The 19661-nt window shown below is 34.8% G+C and overlaps 1 protein-coding gene across 7 annotated transcripts in view; it reads left to right on the forward strand.

The window, feature by feature from the left end:
* Positions 1 to 19661, forward strand: part of EIF4E (eukaryotic translation initiation factor 4E) — a 62185-nt gene that overhangs the window by 17014 nt on the left and 25510 nt on the right. For 3 of the 7 annotated variants that reach the window (XM_056803165.1, XM_007495907.3, XM_056803166.1), the window contains 2 exons: positions 11819 to 11925; positions 14187 to 14282. In XM_056803165.1, coding sequence (XP_056659143.1) covers positions 11819 to 11925; positions 14187 to 14282 — 203 coding nt within the window. Of the gene's footprint in view, positions 1 to 7413; positions 7441 to 7472; positions 7626 to 9525; positions 9548 to 11818; positions 11926 to 14186; positions 14283 to 19661 lie in introns of those variants that run through there. The other 4 variants (XM_007495908.3, XM_056803164.1, XM_007495906.3 and 1 more) reach the window with 4 other exon arrangements.

The raw sequence follows: 19661 nt of genomic DNA on the forward strand, positions 1-19661 counted from the left end.
CTCAATTTCCTCATATGTAAAATGGAGATGATAATAGCATCTCCTTCCCAGGGTTGTTGTGAGGATCAGATGTGATAGTAATTGTTAAAGCACTTAGTACAGTGCCTGAGAATACAGTGATAGGTAAATATTTTATCATTATTATTATTTTAATGATATTTGGTGTTCGCATCCAGTGCCTTCCCACTCATTATTGAAGAGAGTGTTCATGATATGGAACTTCTATAATCTACAAGTCTTTAGTCTTTTTCATTCCTGTTTCCTGAAACATTTTTTCTCATATCTCAATCTCAATAGAAACAAAACCAGAAAAAAGAAGAATGTTGCTTTTGAACTAAAGGATTACTTCCTGAAGGGAAAATTGAGTGGGTTTTATTGTTGGCCTAGCAGCAACAAGAAACATTATTTCATAAACCATTTAGCCATCACCTATGGAAATATATTGATAAGATATTTGCAAAAAGATTGCCATGAAAATAATTGTACCTTCTATAAATGTACAACATTGCTGAGGATAAAGTGGTAGAGAAATTATACAAAGAACCCTCTCCAGATCAAATCAACATACACTCCTAATATTTGGTGATTTTAGTACAAAAGTGTGAGGGAGTGGGGAATGAGGATGAGGTGATTGTTTTGCATATGTTAAATTTCTCTAGTATATTCTGTTAGTCTAGTAATTATCAGAATCCATAAGGTGTTTAAACTTGTCAGTTTGGCTCTGGTTTAACTAAATACAAAATTTGTTTTTATTCTTGCAATTCAAGGTTGGTTTTAATGTTATCTGTAATAAATTAGTAGTCTATACCTGTTAATAGACAGGTAATTTTTGGAAACTACTTCAAAATTGGCAACCAGTCATTCTAAGAAATTAGTTTTAGTTTTTATGATTTTATTTGATGTCATGTTTACCACTACTTCCCGAGTCTCCAGTACTTTTTATGCTTTTTGTTTTTATGTCATTTAAATTTATGAGCATATATCCTTCCCCTAACCCTGTCCCCTGAGTTTTCTCTTGTAACAAAAAATTAAAATAAGAAAGAACCAAATAAAAATTTTAAAGCATTTAGGGAAACTAGCATATCAACTGAGTTTGACATTGTATATAATATTCCTTGTCCATAATCCTCCACTTTAGAAAAGAAGGTGATACCAAAGTAGCCTGTTTCAGAGCTGTGGTGAAGATAAGAGCTGAATGTCATTTATACATTTTTAAGCTTCTATACAGCTATAACTCCTGGTTATGAGACTGTAGGAGAGGCTTTGAGGTATCTTATTGGATAATTTATCAGTTAAGAATAATTCTTGCTTGTAAGTGTGCAGAAAGAAGCCTTCATAATACACATTTTCCATTTAGATTCCTCTATTCATGTGCTGCTGCCCTTCATATGCAAAGATGATGTTCCTGACCCACTCTCAGTAGGTGATTAGTTTTGGTTCTTTTATTCTAGTAGCTTGATGGGTTTGGGTTGTGACAGTGATAGACTTCCCAATTCAGTCTTAGTGATTTAAGAGGTCTAGTCTGGACACAGGATTGAAGCTCTGCCATGCTTTTACTGATAGTGTACATACAAGTTTATTTACAAATGGATTTTGCTGAATAGAAAATGTATATTATTGTATTATCAGACTAAGCTTGATTTTTTTTTTAAGCTTGAGAATTCCATGATGCCCATTTACATTTTTATCACAATCATACTATGAACTAAATATTGATAACTATGTTACTCTACTTTTTGAAAAGTATTTAAAGAACTATAGATTGGTTTTAAACATTTCTGGTTTCTAGAACTTTTTAATTCCTTGATTAAAAATGATAATTTTTATTGTTTGCAGTTTTGTTTCAGTATATGAACCTACATGAAAAATTACTAAATTGTGAAATTTGTTTTCATATACTAAACTTGGTGTTAAAATATTTACATCTGTAACAAATGAACATTTAGTCATACCAACTATTGTGTCTTTTGTTATTTTATTTCACTTTTCAAAACTTAATTTGAAGGGAAATCAATTTTATAAGAAAAAGAACATTTGGAACTTCTTTTAAAGTGTTCTTGTACTCAAGCCTCCCCCCTCTTGCTTCACATTTTATTTCCTTCAGAATTTTTAGGAATCATTGAGATAGAAATGTGATTAGTCATTTGATGGTTCATAGCTCTTAATAGTTCTTTTTAAAAAATGATTGCCAGTGTTAGTTCTGGGTTTCTTTCTTTTGGTATTTCTTTATTGTCTTTTATGTCTCTTCATTTTGTTGATTGAAAGCTTCCAAGTAAAAATTCTTATTTCAAAAATAGTTTGAAAGTGATTAGACATAACTTAGCTGAATTGATATTAACTTTGAGTTCTTATTATAATTTGCAGGTCTTTATTTGTGCTGTTTATTAGTGATAATTGTCCAATTGTGTATTATTTTCCTATATAGTTTCAATTCAGATCTTCATCAGATTAATGAGATGCTTAAGATAATGACATAAGCATTAATTCTTCTTCATTTTGCCTAGATAATAAAGAAAAGTAATCTAACAAGAATTGTCCTAGAAGCAGAATGATCACATTTCCCTTCACTTGGGAGTCTTTAATTAAAGCCTAGATGACAATTGGGCATTTTTGTTAAGATGCTTGCCAGCCCAAAAAAACCTAAAGTCTGTTCCAACTCTTGAGAATTCTGTATTATTGTTTGCTAAGCAGTGCACTTAACTCTGGGGGAAATTATAAGGATTTGCACTTTGCGGATGGTTCGGGGAATAGGGATAGGTAGGGGTAAGATTTGGATCTGCAGTTTTATTGGTAGAAGAATCTCCTTGATGAGGAAACTTATCAGTGTTCTGCAGTTTATAGCTTTGAAGAGCTGTCTAGAGCTTGTGACTTGCCCAGAGCCAGTAAGTAAATGTCAGAGGTGAGGCTTGGACTCAACTAAGTCACTATTCAACTCAGTTAATTTAATTGTTTCCTTATTTCCTCAGATATCAAATATAAACTTTTCTGTTTCATTTTTAAACTCCTTGAGGGCCCGATAACCATCTTTTCCCTCCTTTCCTCCTTTAATTCATCCTACATTGCCTTCTTTATCTTTCTCACACAAACAGAAATTTGGCTGTTCCTCTTGACTGAAATATACCCCCTCTTCACCTCTTCCTCCTGGAATACCTCATTTCTTCAAGACAGCTGTAATGTTGTATTTTGTTCCCTTAATTGCTAGTACCTGTGCTGAATATTTTATACTTAATTATTTTGTATTTTTTGTGCATATACTCTATATGTGTTTGTATGTATGTATATCTGTATATATTGTCAGCATATGTTGCATATATATCTCCTCTTAGACTGTAACCTTGTTGACAGTAGGAGGTTATTCTTTAATATGCTCAGATGCATCTCTCAATTTCTGGCATATAATGATCACTTAATATGTGCTTGTTGATTGATTCCTAGCTCTAAGGATGACCCAATTCTGAGTATGACCTGCCATACTTGTTTGCATGTATGTGGTTCATGAAACATAAAGCTGAGATTCAGAACAATTTAGCAAAAATATATTAAATGCTTACCACAGTATGGGCAAAGCATTATAAGTCAGCATAGCTTGGTGTGGCTAGAGTGCTGGCCTGAGTCAAGTCATTAAAACATGGATTTAATTTGACAAACTGTTTGGATGCAATTCATTAACTTCACATTTTTCCTAGACAAGTTTGAAGAGAATTAATCTTAATTGTATATGTGCATGTTATTGAAATGTGAATCTATATCTGTGGCACAAAGTACTCCTTCCAACCCCCCAGTTGGAGGCAATGATGAGTAGATCTGAATCAGGAATATAAGGAGTTCTCTTTGCATATTCCTCTAGCTTCTTATCAGCAATTTTTCTAAACTATATCTTAGATAAGTTGCATGGTCATAGCCAGTGTGTGGGTAGAACTCGAACCCAAGTATTTCTGGCTACAGAATTGGCCCTCTAATCACTATACCATATCTTTCCTGACTAGGTATATAGGCAAAGAAATGAGGTACATTTTCACATTTCCTTACTGCCATCAGAAAGAAAAAGAAAAGAATAGATTAGATTCCCTTGGTTGTATTAGATGAACCATACAAGTTGGATTTTATTATCTATTTTATCTTTACTTGTGTTGTAGGTTTAATTAAATATCCCCCTTACTCCTATTTTGTGCATAGTTTGAGGTCATACATCTAATAAGCAACAAAGTTAGCATCTGAACTCAAGTTCTTTTACTTTAAATCCATTATTCTTTTCATAATACCATGCTCCTCCAGAAGAGGGGAATGTTGTTATTGTGTGTTTAAAAAAAAGAAATATGGACAAACTGCTTCATTTTGAAGGTTTTTCCAATATATAAAGCTGAACCAATAGTCCAGTATGTTATTCTTCCATCAGTAAGACATATTCTAATTTTGAAGATAATTGATTTTTGTTGTTATTGTTTTTGCCCTATCCAGCCAGGTTTCTTCTTATGACCTGTGATATTTGTAGGATGATTGATTACAGGTTATAAATATAGAAGCATAAAAAATAAACTCTAAAATTATTTGGTCTGGCTCAGGTTTTTGTTAACTACATTATCATTCAATTGTGAATGTGTATGTACTCTGCTTATTCAAATCTCATGTAGTCAAAAATAAGTGTCCTAGTTAAATGCATTTCTCTGTTCAACTTGTTTGAGAATTGGAAAGAGTATATTATTTTTTTACAAGTTTTATAATTAGGTTGTTAGAACAGAATTTGAGAGGTCATATAGTCTTACTCTCCTTTATTTTACAGGTGAGAAAACTGAGGTGTCCAGAAAAGTAAACTTCCCCATAGATATATTTGAATCAGTTTCTCTCACCCCATATCTTGGACGACTTCAACTCCACTATAGTGGTTTTGTGTTCAATATGCATTTTCTCATAGAAACAATAATTTAAATGATTAATAGGTTTCCATTGTAGCCTGTATAAGCCTATTTTATATTTAGCTCATTGTGTAGCAGTATTGTAATACTTAGTGTGACCTGGGCAAATCATTTAACCCAGTTTGCCTCAGTTCCTCATCTAAAAATGAATTGGAGAAGGAAATGGCAAACCACTCTGTGTTTGCCAAGAAAGCCCCAAAATGAGGTTATGAAGAGTCAGACACTACTGAAATGACTCAACAAAAACAAATTATGGAATTAATTATAAACCTGAATTCTGGGGTCTGGCAGGTTTTTGGATTTTTGGCAAGGCAGCGGGAGGAGTATTTTGGGTGGCATTTTAGGTAGGAAAGCTACTACCTAAACAAGATTTCGGTTTGTCTTGGCACCTTCTGACCATATAATGCTTTCTAGTAAAGTGTTGGGAGAGGTGCTTATATGATTATAATAAATCCTGAGTTACTCCTGCTTGTATTGATGATGATGCTTAAAAAGTTTAGTTTTCATGGCAATGAGAAGAAAGGTCTGAGAGTTTTATTATTGGGGCAGGGAGAGAGACTTTTGTACCATCAGTAAGTTCAAGGCTATGAGATGTACTAAATAGAAACCACTTTCTTAAAAAAGTTTTCATTTATACCTTTATAATTTGTATATAGCTTTATCTGGGCACTCAAGGAGGCTATTTTATTTGAGCTGATAATCCCTCTGTTTAGATGTTAGTGGATTGATGTACTTTGATATGTATGGAATGTAGTTGGGAATATTTTTCCTTTTGTACATTAACCCAGTATTAATAGGTAAGAGTAACATCTGAGTAAGTACATTGCTTATTTGGGATGTAAAAAAATCAGCCAGTTTGAAATTAGATAGTTTTTCTTGATGACACGACCTCCATTGTTTATGGTACAAATGACATTTGAGCAGGTGTACTTAGTATATATCTTGCAGTAACTCAAACTTCATACAAAAGTAATTTTATTATTTATTTTCCCCTTATTTCTATAGAACTGTCCGTTTTATGTAATATTTATTCACCTAATATAATTTTTGTTAGGCAGTATATGGCACGTTGTAAAGTTAGTTACTGCGTAATGAAATATTATTTAGAACATCATCAGGATTTGGGGAACATACCAGAGTGCATATGATCACCTTTAACTGCATCATCATAGTTCACATTCTTTTGAGGGGTTGGTAGGGCTTATTTGTTCATAATAGCCTGATGAGGGAGGGAGGTACAACATATAGTAATAGCTTCACTCTACAGATAGCATCACACTGCTATCACATTGATTGCAAATTCAGTTTTCTTTTGTACCAACAGTAAGCTGCCTCAAAATAGGAAGTTCTTTGAAATTTCTATTCCTGTTGCAAATAAAATTTAGAGTACTTTTGTTTGGCTGATATATGATTTGAACTTGAAAAGGGAGGACCCTTCAGTACCCCTGGCTATTGAAATTACTGAATAAAAACGTAAGGATAGCTTCCATTTCTAAAGTGGAAGCAGTGATTACCAAGATTTACTTGACTTTACTTGACCAAGAACCAGTCAACTTTAACCTTTTCTTAAAAACCAAAAGCAAAAACCTTACCTTCTCTCTTAGAATTGATACTAAGTATCTGTTCCAAGAGCAGCAGATTGGCAAGGGTTAGGCAGTTGGAGTTGAGTGACTTGCTCAGGATCACACAACTAGGAAAATGTCTGAAGCCACATTTGAACCTCCTGTCTCCAGGCCTGGCTCTATTTTTACTGAGCCATTTAGGCTTCCCTGTACCTTTCCTTTAGCAGCAGTTACATTACTGGTATATCAAAGAAATGGTGTAACTTTTAGTAGTTTGCCTAGATTTCAGAAAAGCATATGGCTAAGTGTGTTTCTTTCATGTTATCCTTTAGAAATAATGATTAGTTGTAGACTAAATGATATGTTGAAATTGATTCAGATTGAGCGATTGGCTGGACACCCAAAGAGTGGTTTTTGATTGAACTTTTAGGATTGCATTGAGTGCAGTGCCTGAGAGAGTTTTCTTTGATCCTGAAACATTCAGAATTTTTATCGATAATTTGCATAATTACATAGTTAATATACTTATCATATTTGCAGGTGATGTTTATTGGATGACAGTCCAGAACTAAGAGTATCTTAATTGCTAGAATGAAGAACCTGAATCATAGATGAAATCGAATGGTAAAACTGCGCGTGAGAGAGAGAGAGAGAGAGAGAGAGAGAGAGAGAGAGAGAGAGAGAGAGAGAGAGAATCCTATTCAGTGTGACATGGGCAATCCAAGGTTGCATTTAAGAGAAGAGAGGTAGTTTCCAGAACCAGAGAGTCAGTAGTTCCTTTCCACTCTGTCTAGATCAAGCAACATCTGGAGTATTGTGACACCAGAAACAGAAACACACATTAGAATGTTCATTGATAAGCTAGAGTTTTCTAAGCACCCAAGATGACTAGAAACCATGCCCTATGACATTTGACTGAAGGAACTGGGAGTGTTTAGCATGGAGAGGAGAAAATGTATTTTCATGTGGGTCACAATGGCCTCTCAGGCATTTGAAAAAGCTGTCTTGTATGTGAAGAGAGATTGAATGTCTTCTGTATTGCTCCAGAGGGCTACTCTTGGAATTAGGAACAGAGATGAGAAATTTGAGAGACGTTGCTGCCTTTAGAGGTCGTTGGGTTGGTCCCCCTTCACATGAAGCCATTAAGCAGGTCCTGGATAACCACTTGTCAGGGCTATAACAGGAATACAATTGGCAATGCTCAGAGGTTGTGACTTAACCAGGTTCAAACAGATGAGACTACATAGTTCAGGTAACACTTCCTCCCTGAGGGAGGAAGGCCACAAGGTTTTATTCCTTTCTCTTCCATTTTCTCTCACTTAAGTGGGGTGGAGTTATAAAAGAGATTCTATAAAGCACTATGGAAACTGAGATTTGGTATTAAGTCAAATGCTAAATGTGACAGTTAAATTTACCAGATTTTTTTTCAGTTTACTCCTGGTCCCCAGAACCAAGTTATTGGCACTCTGCCCCTTCTTGAACTTCCTACAATAACTTCCTTTCAGAGGATGGGGTTAGTATTAATGTTAGTTTTTGACAATTTGACTGACCAGGCTGTATCATCAGGCTGTATCTGCTTTCTAACTTTTTAGTCCTTTTTTATTGACTCTTTTTGGATGTGGGCACTGAAGGTGACTATCGCCTAGAAAAATCACAACTGAATCTTGTCTTTTGTGATTCTTTTTTTTTTTTAAACCCATGCCAATACTGTGTTTTGGTTCCAAGGCAGAGAAGAGTGGTAAGGGCTAGGCAATGGGGGTTAAGTGACTTGCCCAGGGTCACACAGCTGGGAAGTGTCTGAGGCCAGATTTGAATTGAAGACCTCCCATCTCTAGGCCTGGATCTCAATCCCTCGAACTACCTAGCTGCCCCCCATCCCCTGTGATTCTAGTTGAGAACTTGTAGGAGTATGGAGGAGGACTTGATAATTGATCGAATTGTGAGGTGAGGGAACCCCATATGCTGTAGTCTTTCTCAGCAAGTGATTCAACCATGTCTTTAACTTGTGGAAACGAATCTTAGACTCAAATGTGGGTCTTCTTCCCTATGGAGTGAAACTTAAAAGTTTTTTACATACATGGAAAAAAAGCTATATGAATGTTTTTTCTCTATCATAACAATTTTACTTCCCAATAAGCACCCTTTATGCTGTAGCTCATGTGTCCCTGCCCACAACAAATCAGTTTTTTCACAACCCTCTTCAGAAACTTTCAATGGTTCCCTGAATTACCTCTAGACTATACCTTCTCCCTTTATAATGTTACAACCCAATTTTCTTATTTCATATAATTTTTCTTTATGTACTTGTATTCTAGCCAAATGACTTTCTAGTCATTGACTAACTGAAGGCATTCTGCCTTCAAGGTTCAGTTTTTTAGATGTGCTGCATTCATTCTTTCCTTATCTTGTATCAACACCTATTTCTGTGATTACAGATCTCTTTAGTAGACTGGAAGTGCCTTGAATGCCAGAGCTCTTTGGCTTTTGTCTTTGTTTCTCTGTATTTTGGAGTATCTCCTAGCATGGTGCCTTGCATAATAGGAATTTATAAGTATCTGTTAAATAAATCTTTAAAATCAGCTTACATTCCCTTTTGGAAATTATTTTTCCTAGAAAATAAAAATAATCTCTCAGAAACACTGCTATCTGGTAGGGAGTATCAGGTAGGAATCTGGAAAACCTTATTCAAGTCTTGCCTTTGACACATGGAAAGTCAACAAGTTATTTAATCTCTCAGTGCCCCAGACAATTTGAAAAACTTCATTGCAGAGCACATACCAATCTACTTTTGCTTTGATAAAGAATTTCTCACCCAGGGCCCTTAGTGCCTGCCTGCCTATCTTATCTCTATTTTTTGTCTATCCATCTATCTGTCTATTTTCTTTCACTATGTAAAAAACAAAGTGTTAAAGAGACATTGTGGTGCAATAGAAAGGGGCAAGGAATTTGGAGTCTTAGAACAGGGACTGGAATCCATTCTCTGCCACTTGCTGCCTATGTTAATTTGGGGCAAAAACCTGGGCTTTAAGAGTTCCCGTTTCTGTGAAATGAAGGGAGTTGGAAATGATGCCTGTAAGACCTCTTCTGGCTATAAAAATTATTGGGGGAAAGATTATTCAACTTTAAAAATCTTCATATAGAATATTTTAAAGGATTGATTATTTAACAAAATGATTCATTCTTAATCACCAGATGTAGAAATCAAGATTAAAAATGGAGAACACAATAAAATTGGAATGGTTGTGAAGATTAATAATTAAATTATTTCTTGCTTAATAACAAATTTTTTAAATATCCCTAAAATTTGTTGAAAGGCTTTGTTCACAAACTTTTTGCCATATGGTTATGGCAACAAGCATTTATTCAGAACCAACTCTGCCAGAGAAGTGATGTGTATTGCCTAAATGGAATCTTTTTTACTATGGATCATGAAGTGCATAAGCAGTCTCTTAATTTTGTTTCTCTTTTTAAAGTATACTGGAAGGAGGTGGTAGACTGCTTACTTGGGGATCAGATTGTAGTTTTATTTTAATTAGTTTGATAATTGCCTTTTGAGAAAGATCTATTGTAAAAATTGTTTTTAGAATTTGCTGGTCTTTTTTTTTAGTATTTGTTCTCAGTAATCAAGTTTATAAGATGCTACTATAATATGTTCTTACCTTTAATCAAATGTAGTATCAATTAAAATTAGTAAAGCTTATCAGTAATCAAGTTTATAAGATGTTACTATAATATGTTCTTACCTTTAATCAAATGTAGTATCAATTAAAATACAGTAAAGCCCTTTAATAATTATCTGAATAATTTTACAAGGCACTTTATAAATTATTATCTCATTTTATTCTTACAACAACCTTGGGAGATAGATGACATCCCCATTTTTAACAAATGGGGAAACTGAGACAGACAAGTTCAGTGACTTAGCCAACTCATACACCTAGTAAGTGCCTGAGGCTACATTTGAGCCTCAATCTTTCAACTTTACATCCTGAACTATTTCCAATGTGCCATCTAATTGAATTGAGTTTATTATATTGGCTCTGCCAAACAAGTTTCACTTATAATGACTAAAACCTATAAAACAATAAAGGAAAATAAGTTGCCTGTGGTTTTTAGAGCCCACAAAGATCAACACTTTAAAGAGCAATAGAAAATAACAGGATTGAACATTTTAACATTTTATGCCAGATGTTCAAAATGGAGGCTGGAATGGTATTGGGCAGTGGCAAAAAAAAAGTAAATATGTAGTTTAAATGAAAGAGTTCTGAACATGGAATAAACAAAATCTAGGTTCCAATTCCAGTGCTGCCTTTTCTAAACTAGTAACACTGAATGTAGCCATTTACTTTTATCAGTATGTGTCCTCATGTAAAATTAGGGGGGGATACTCACTGCAGAATCACAGAATTGGAGCGTTCTAAGGGTCTTCAGTGGTCATCTAGTCCAACCTATTTGTGAAAGAAATTTCTAGTCATTTTATTTAAAGTAGTGATTCAACTTCTGAAGACTTCAGGGAGATGGCTGGAAACTACTCCCTCTCTCAATACAAAGAAGCAATTTTACTTTTTTGCTAAAATATTTTATATTAATTTTAGGTAAGTGGAACTTTTGAAACCTATGTATACAGCTTGATTAAAAAAAACTTTTGGGGGTCATTTTATACCTTCTTTGAGGGATAATCACACCAATTTCTACCCCTCTAAGGTATATAACAGCCCAGCTAGCCCTTCACCTAATCCTGCTTATTATTATTGTTTTGGTCCATTCATGATATTTAGATCAGCAGAAAGTAGGGAAAAAAGAGCAGCTAGTTGGCTCGGTGGATAGAGAGCCAAACTGGAGTGGTTAGGTCCTGGGTTCAAATGTAACCTCAGATGCTTCCTAGCTATGTGACTTTGGGCAGAAAATCACTTAATCCCCCCCCCCCCCCCCCCTTACTTATTCCTTACTGCTTTTTCCAAATTCCATAGGGCTCTTGATGAAAAATGCTATCCAGCTCTAGAGGGAGAACTGATGAAATCTGAATGCAGATTGAACATAATGCTTTTCATATCTTTTTTGGGGTGGGAAGAACATTGCTAATTTAGAAATGTTTTGATTGACTTCATGAATAATAGGTGTCATTATTCTTCTAAATTGGTAAGAGAATGATGGAGAGAAGGAAAGTGATTGGAACTGAAAAAAAATTTTTTTAAAAAGAGTTATACCCTTGCTTATAAAATGGAATTGATATTTGAAAATTAAGTTAAATGAAATATGAGACTAAATGTTTATATGAGACCAGACTTTAAATGTTTATATGAGACTAGAGTTTAACTATAATATTTGGTTATTTTCCTGTAGGAAACCACCACCACTCCTAACCCCCCACCTGCAGAAGAAGAAAAAACTGAAACCAATCAGGAGGTTGCCAACCCTGAACACTACGTAAAACATCCACTACAGAACAGGTAAGCCTTTTGAGCATATCCCAAAAGGTTTGATCTGTTTTGTATAAAATTCGAAGCCCAGAACTTCCGTCAGTGTAGGTAAGATTTGGTGTGATAACTCCCTTCATTTATCTGTAGTTTATAGTCTTAGAGCATTTCAGAAGCACTTGAGCAGCTTAGATCTTCCTACCTTCAAAATTAGCTCAGTTATACTTGGATACCTCTTAGAAATATGTAATTAATTAATAAGATATGACATAATCCTTTAAACCTTAATCTTTTTTGCATGTATCTCTCTGGTCTTGTAATCTCCCAGTCCTTAAATAATTTTATGTATATAATTGTCCATTAAATTTCTTAAACTTAGGATTTTAAGTTAAATGGTGTAGAACATTGGTTATAGAAGAAACATTCTAGATGACCCATATATTTATCTTGAGTACAGTGCAGCATTCATGAGACTTCATGTTCTAGTAGGAAGAAGAGTAGAAAAGGAAATATCTTCATGCATGTCATCTTTGGGGTCACAATTATTTTGTCATGATTTCATAACATTCAGTTTCAATTAAATATAAAGCACTTAATTGGGCTGAGTAACATTTTCCATCTTGAGTCATTTGGAATTGTCTTGGATCATTGTATTGAACAAATCTTTCATAATTGATCGTTATTATATTTCTGTTATTATTTACATTTTTCTGCTGGTTCTACTAACTTCAGTTTGCCCAAGTTCATATACATCGTCCCAGGTTTTTCTGAAACCGTCTCCCTTGTCACTTCTGTAATATATCATATGCAACAGCTTGTTTAGCCACTCTCTCCAACTGTCTAAATTCAGTTAAACACAAAGCACTTTATAAGTAAATTAACATGAGGCAGATGCTTTTGTGAACTGGATTTGTGATTTTCATTAGTACCAATGCAGATCAGCAACTTCTGTTATTGTCTGGCCAATTTCTTTGTGTCATAACCCTTAAACCCATATTTCTTTTTGAATCTGAAGCTGGGCCTCTATCCACCATGATATAACTTATGCCTCTTTTAATTAATGTTTGTGGCTATACCTATACAACTTCTACATACTAAAATGATTTACTATTTCCCTATAACCTTCCCCCCTGCCTTGAAATGATTTACCCACTTTTAAATAATCAAATATGAATTAATAGTAGTCCTTCTAAAATAATTTACTGGCATTCACAACTATAGTTGGTCCCATGCCATTGATAAGAATATCCATCAAAGTCTTGATTAAAAAGAATTTCCCCAGGAATAGTTTATTAGTATTTTATGTATGCGTGGATAATAGTATGAAGCACAACCAGGAAAACATAAGTCAGTTGAAAACGGCCTCTGAATGACAAGAAGAAAAAGCTCTTTTGAGTTGTTTAGTTGGTATTATGTTTACAATTAAGGTTCCTGGTTTGTCACATTTCACTGATCAATCAACTTTTCCTTAATAGTTCTTTTTGATGGATGATAGATTAGAATCCACAAATGGAAAGAGAGCAGACCCACCAGTTCAATGATGTTGTGATACTCAAAGGAATTGATTGTGAAATATTAGTTAGAAAAGGACAGGAATAGGAATATATGGGTCTTTGTACATATTAGAGAATTCCTAGAGTTTAGAGTGCTCCCTTTAAGAGTTTTGGTACTTGAGTTAAGAATCTGAGAAATTAATCCAAAGCCCTTCCTTTTATTTCAAATTGCATATACAGTGATCCCTCATCTATTGCAGGAGTTAATTCCAGAGATTTAGGTGAAAGTCTGCAAAGTAGTGGTGTTATATTTATTTTATTATATATATTTTAAGGCTTTATAAACCTATCCCACTCTCCTATAAATCTTTTCCACACTTTTATTAACCTTTCCCACACTCCCATTGGGCCAATCAGTGCCCAGGATACAGAACACAAAGCTGTGGTTGGTTGCCTTTCATTCCATCAGCCAAACTTTCAGTAGTGGAGTGTACTGCATTTCCATTGTGTTCAGTATTCATCCACAAAATCCCAAAATATAGTGAAAACTCCACAATATAGAATTAGTTTTTTTTTTAAGCCATGATAAGATGATATAGAGAGGGATGAGTATGTAAAATTGAGAAATTACAAATGTCTATAGGATAGACTAGATATTAATTCTTAATCTCCAGTGCAAAAGTTTATATCTCATTTTCCTTAATTCTCCTTTATAAAGTTCTTCTCACTGCTATTTTCCCTTATTGGAATAGCATTCACCTCTGATTTCAGAATTAACATTTTTGGTTTTTTAATTTTTAGATGGGCACTCTGGTTTTTTAAAAATGATAAGAGCAAAACTTGGCAAGCAAACCTTCGTCTGATCTCTAAGTTTGATACTGTTGAGGACTTCTGGGCGTAAGTAACATTTTTCATTTTGGAGTTTTAAAACTATTTAGATTAGTTTGCTTTTTTGATAATAACATTTGTCATGTTTTTATGTAACGGGGAGGGGGTCATTAACCATTATTTAAATAAGTCTTGTTAATAAATTCTATGGTCTGAAAATTTTGAATATTAAAACTCTTTCCTAAGAAATATATGGATGTCCTGAGAACATGAGATGCCCTTCTCAGAGAAGCAGCCTTTCAGTCCTTGGCAAGAATATCATACCACTTTCCTTACTGCTCCTGAAAATATTTGGCGGTGACATTTAAAACTTGTCACATTACTGCCTTATGACTAGGAATTCTAGGGTGATATTAGGGATTAGTCACTGTCAGGAGGGGTGGGGGGAACTGCCTGATGGTTTGAATTACTCTAGCAATTATCCAGCCTTCTCGTGTACTGTGATCTAGGGTCCATTATATGTGGTCTGTTTTTGCCTCTGAATATAAAAGGAGCCAAGTTAATGGCTGTAATCTAGTATTTTTTTTTTCATACTTGTTGGTAGCTTCTGGGAAAGATAGATTAAAAAAAAATTCTTACCTTCAATTAAAATTGGTTATCAGTTCTAACACAGAAGAATGGTAAGATCTAGTCAATGAGGGTTAAGTGACTTGTCCAGGGTCACACATCTAGGAAGTTGTGTCAGAGACCAGAAACCAGGTCCTCTCAGCCTCAAAACTGGCTCTACTAATTGTGCTATCTAGTAGCCCTGGTGATACATTTCTTGATTCTTTTCACACTGAACTAAATAGATAGCTAAGCAAAATCAAACTGGAATAGAACTTTAGTTTACCAGAAGGTTTAAGTTGGTCAATATATCAAGAATACTTACCACTTTGGAATTGTATGTGGAAAGAACCTGTCTGGTCAGATAATTCTACTCCTACTCGGATCTAGAATCTCAATATGCCCCATCTGGGACAAATGTCCACCTGCCCTCCAGGCAATTTAGACTTAACATTAAATAGAAATCTGATACCCCGAAACACATACAAATTGCCTTCTGGTCCCAGGCAAAGCGAGACTTATCTCTCTTTTCTAACACAGTAGCTTTTCAGATATTTGAAGGCAGCTACTTGTTTTTCCATCAACCTCATATGGGATATTCTGGCTCCTCTCTTCTGGATTCTGATCATCTCTCACTCAAGAACAATTTCGAGTTTTTCAGTGACCCTTCTAAACATGACTGTCCTATTAGTGCTACTGTGATCAAATTATCTCCTTTAAATGCTGTATTATCCTAACTCATTGAACTTAAAGACCAGTGATGGCAAACCTATTAGAGACCCAGAGCCCAAACTGGAAACCTCAGGCCACATATGAGCACTCACCCACCCACTCCCACCCCAGGTAGGAAAAGAGGGAGTAAGTACTCCCATTGAGCTGCTAGACTGAGGGAACGGGTTACATGAGAAATATTCCCAGGCATGCAGAGAGCAGCCCAGCCCCCTCCAGTATATGTGCTATAGATTCACCAAACATGGTTATAAATCATTAAAATCCCGAGGTTTTTTCTTTTTTCTCAGTGATCCCAATTTGAGGATGGAATGAGTCATAATTATTTGCATGTAATAATGATTGTAAATGAGCATTTATTTTAAATATTTCATAAATAAAAATTTATTGTTTTGAAATTAAACACAAATTTCGTTAGTTTCTTATTATTCTTGTTATTTAAGGTTGTTAGGATTGTACCTTTTACTTGTATAAAAATGCTTTCCCAGAAGAATGCATTGATTTGCAGTTATACTTTCAATGAAGTTGTACTTCATTGATTTTAATTATTTTTGTAAATTTGATAGGAAAAGTGGAACCTCAAAAGTTTTCATTGGTTTCTGGTTATTCTTGAAGTTTGAGCATTCATAATTTTTTCTCTTTGGTGATTGACCATTTATCTCAAGAATCTTTTATTTAAAGATTTATTTAAAGAAGTTTACCTTGTAAAAGTTAAAATAATTCTTTATATAAGATGCTAGGTTTCTAATCTGACTTATTTACCATAAATTTTTTTCCTCTCTGTTGTTTTTCTTTCCATTGGAATTTTTTAAACAGATTTATTTTGATATATTCTGCTTTAATTTCCTCTGTTCAGTAGAATAAAGTGTAACCTCCACAATTCATACCTAGTCTGAATACCTGACTTATACACATTCCAAGTTCATTTGTTAAATAATTCTTTTATCCTGTTATTTCCTTTGACTGATCAATGAACATTTTCTGCATATTTGATTGATGTATTTCCATTTTATTCAGTTAGGTGTTTTTTAAAATAGTGCTTCCTAGCCATATCTCCTTGTTATTATAATGTACAGTTGTTGTTATCCAAATGCCTAATTTTACATTTTAACTGTTAAATTTCATCTTGTTATCATCAGTCCATCATTTCAGGCTGTGAGGTTCTTTTTGGGCTCAGATGGCCTCATTTGAAGTGGTACCTTCTGGTAACAACTTCCTTTGATGAATATGCCGCACATGCTATCATCCAAGTAATTGTTTAAAATTTTAAATAAGAAAAAGGCCTTGTATTCTTCCACTGGAGTATTCCCACCATTTTAAAAGGTCAACACCTTTGTGTCTTATTAGTTACACCAATCCACCTAACCATTTTTTATCTAGTATACCCTCTTCTCTACTTTTCATCTCCCTGTACTTCTTTTCTTCTTCACCTCACAAGGATATGCCATGAAATATATTGTCAGATATCTCAATGAATTCAGGCAAAGGATGTCCATGGCTTTCTACTGAAAAGCTTAGTAGTTTTTGACATAAAAAATAGAAATTGGTCAGCTTTGTTATAATCTGTTTAAATCATCTACTTTTTAAAATGCTTACAAGTTTAATAATGTACTCTATAATCTAGACTTGCCATTTGACTCTTTCTCTACTCACACAGCTGCCACCCATAGCTCATTATTGAACAGCCTGCTAATTACCATAAATTTTTCACCACTTCAGTCCAGTATTATAAGCATACTACCCTATAGTGATTTACTATAAACACAAAATCTGATCATGTCTTATCAACAACTTTAGTATCAATTATAAACTCCTCTTTCAAAACCAGCAGCTATCTTTCCAGCCTTGTTTGACATTTTACTCCTCCTCCTACACTGAACAGTCAGGCCACACTGACTTTTTCTGGTCTTCTCCTATTACACTTTTGTCATCTGCCTCCATACAAATTGCTTGAGATACATTCCTTCTGTTACTTCCTCTGCAGAATATGTCTTCCTTCAAAGCAAAGCTCAAAGCATCCCCTTTATACACGAAGCCTTTCCTGATTGCACCAATTGCTAGTGTACAGGCCTCTTTTCCCATTTATTTGTATATATATTCTCCTTTTATTTATTTTACATATACTTAGATATGTACTTGTTGTCTCTCTCTTTTGGATATAAGCGACTTGCAAGTAGGGACCTCTTTCCTTCTTATTTGTGTCTCCAGTGTCTAGCATAGTGCTTAGCATATAGTAGGAGATTGATTGCTAGATGGAAGTGAATGAATATTTTTGGAGCATTTACCATATGCAGGCGCTGTGCACAAGTATAATTTAAAATACATTTATAATAAGCACATTAATAAATGCTTTACTTATTTCTTTACAATCCATTTCTTTGACTTTCCTTTATGCCACAAACATTTATTAAATGCCTACTATGTGCCAGACACTGCTAGAGATACAAAGAGAAACTAAAGATAGTTTCTTCTCACAGTCTAATGGAGGAGACAACGTGCAAATGAGTATATGTGAACAAACTGTATACAATATATATTTAATACTGGAAGGAAGGCACTGGAATTAAGGGGGATCGGAAAGTATAAAATGAGGTTTTAATGAGGACATAGAGAAAGGCTAGGAAAGCTAGTAGGCAGAGATGAACAGCTTTCTGTATCCTTCATGGACAGCCAGTGAAAATACTGCGTAGACTTGGGAGATGTATTGTGTAGGAACAACAGAGATCCAGTACTTGGATCACTGAGTGTGTAAGGGATAATAAGATGGAAGAAGATTGTAAAGGGAGGGAGGCAGGCATCCCTATTTTGAAGAATTTGAATGCCAAAAAATTGGATTTTGCTTTTGGTTCAGAAAGATTTATAGAACGATTGGAGTTCATTGAATTAGGGTCATGGTACAGACTTAGAGTGAGTTAGAGGTAAAGGATGGACTAGGTTCAAGGAGATTTGAGGTAGGGAGACCATCCAATAAATTGTTAGAGGTGATGAGGTCATATTATACTAGGATGGTGACAGTGTCAGAGGAGAGAAGAGGGCATAGAATTGACAGGATTTGACAGTGATTGGAGATCAGGAGTGAAAGTTAGAATTCAAGGATGATACTTAGGTTTTGAGCCTGGGTGACTGAGTATAGTGGTACTCTCAATTGTAAGAAAGAAGTTAGGAATAGAGGAAGATTTGGAATGGGAAAATTAATGAGATTGGTTTGGGACATAGTTTAAGATGTCCATGGGACTTCCAACTTGATGTTTCTAACAGACATTTAAAGACGGGAGACTGGAGGGGAGAACAGATTAAGTAGATTTGAAAATTGCCAGATAAGGATCATAATTGAATCCATGGACTCTGATGGGGTATCACCAAGTAAAATAATCTAGAGGGAGAAGAGGGCCCTGGACAGGGTGGTGGGGGGTCATTCACACCATTCACGGGTATGACCTGGCTGAGATTATTGGGCAAAAGTTAGACTGAGAGGGATAGGTAGGAGAGCTAAGGTAGAGTAGTATCACAAAAACAGGGAAGCATCAGCTACATCAAAGTAAGAAGGGTAAAGATTGAGAGAAAACCATTCGATTTGATAGTTAAAAGATCATTTGTAATCTTTGGAGGGAGCCCAGTTCCATTTGAATGCCAGCCATTATACTTTCTGTTTTGTTGTTTTTTTTTTGCTACTATGTAGCCACAAAAATATGCCTACCTCAAATGTTATGGTATATATGCAAACTTTTCCTTTGGTCTGTGTTCTCCTTTGGGGTATTTATCTAGGAATGAAATTACTGAGTGAATGTCAATTCCAACCATCCCCCACCCCCCACCCCAGCTATTAGAACAAACGATAGGTTCTACTAACAGTGTATTAATATGCTTGTCTCCCCCCTGGCCCCTTGAACATAGACTCTTTCTATGTTTTATCATCCTTACCATTTTGATAGATGTGAGATGAAGACAGAGTTGTTTTGATTTGTACATGTCTGTTGATAGTTTATGTTTCTTTGAAAACTTTTATAACTTTTGATCACTTATCTGGTAAATATATAGTTTTCTTCATGTACTTTCTATTGGTTTGCTCTTGGCTGCTTTCTGGAGAGGTTAGCAAGGGTGGCCATATATAGG

This window comes from Monodelphis domestica, chromosome 6 (genome assembly GCF_027887165.1).
Source record: "Monodelphis domestica isolate mMonDom1 chromosome 6, mMonDom1.pri, whole genome shotgun sequence".
Taxonomy (NCBI): Eukaryota; Metazoa; Chordata; class Mammalia; order Didelphimorphia; family Didelphidae; genus Monodelphis; species Monodelphis domestica.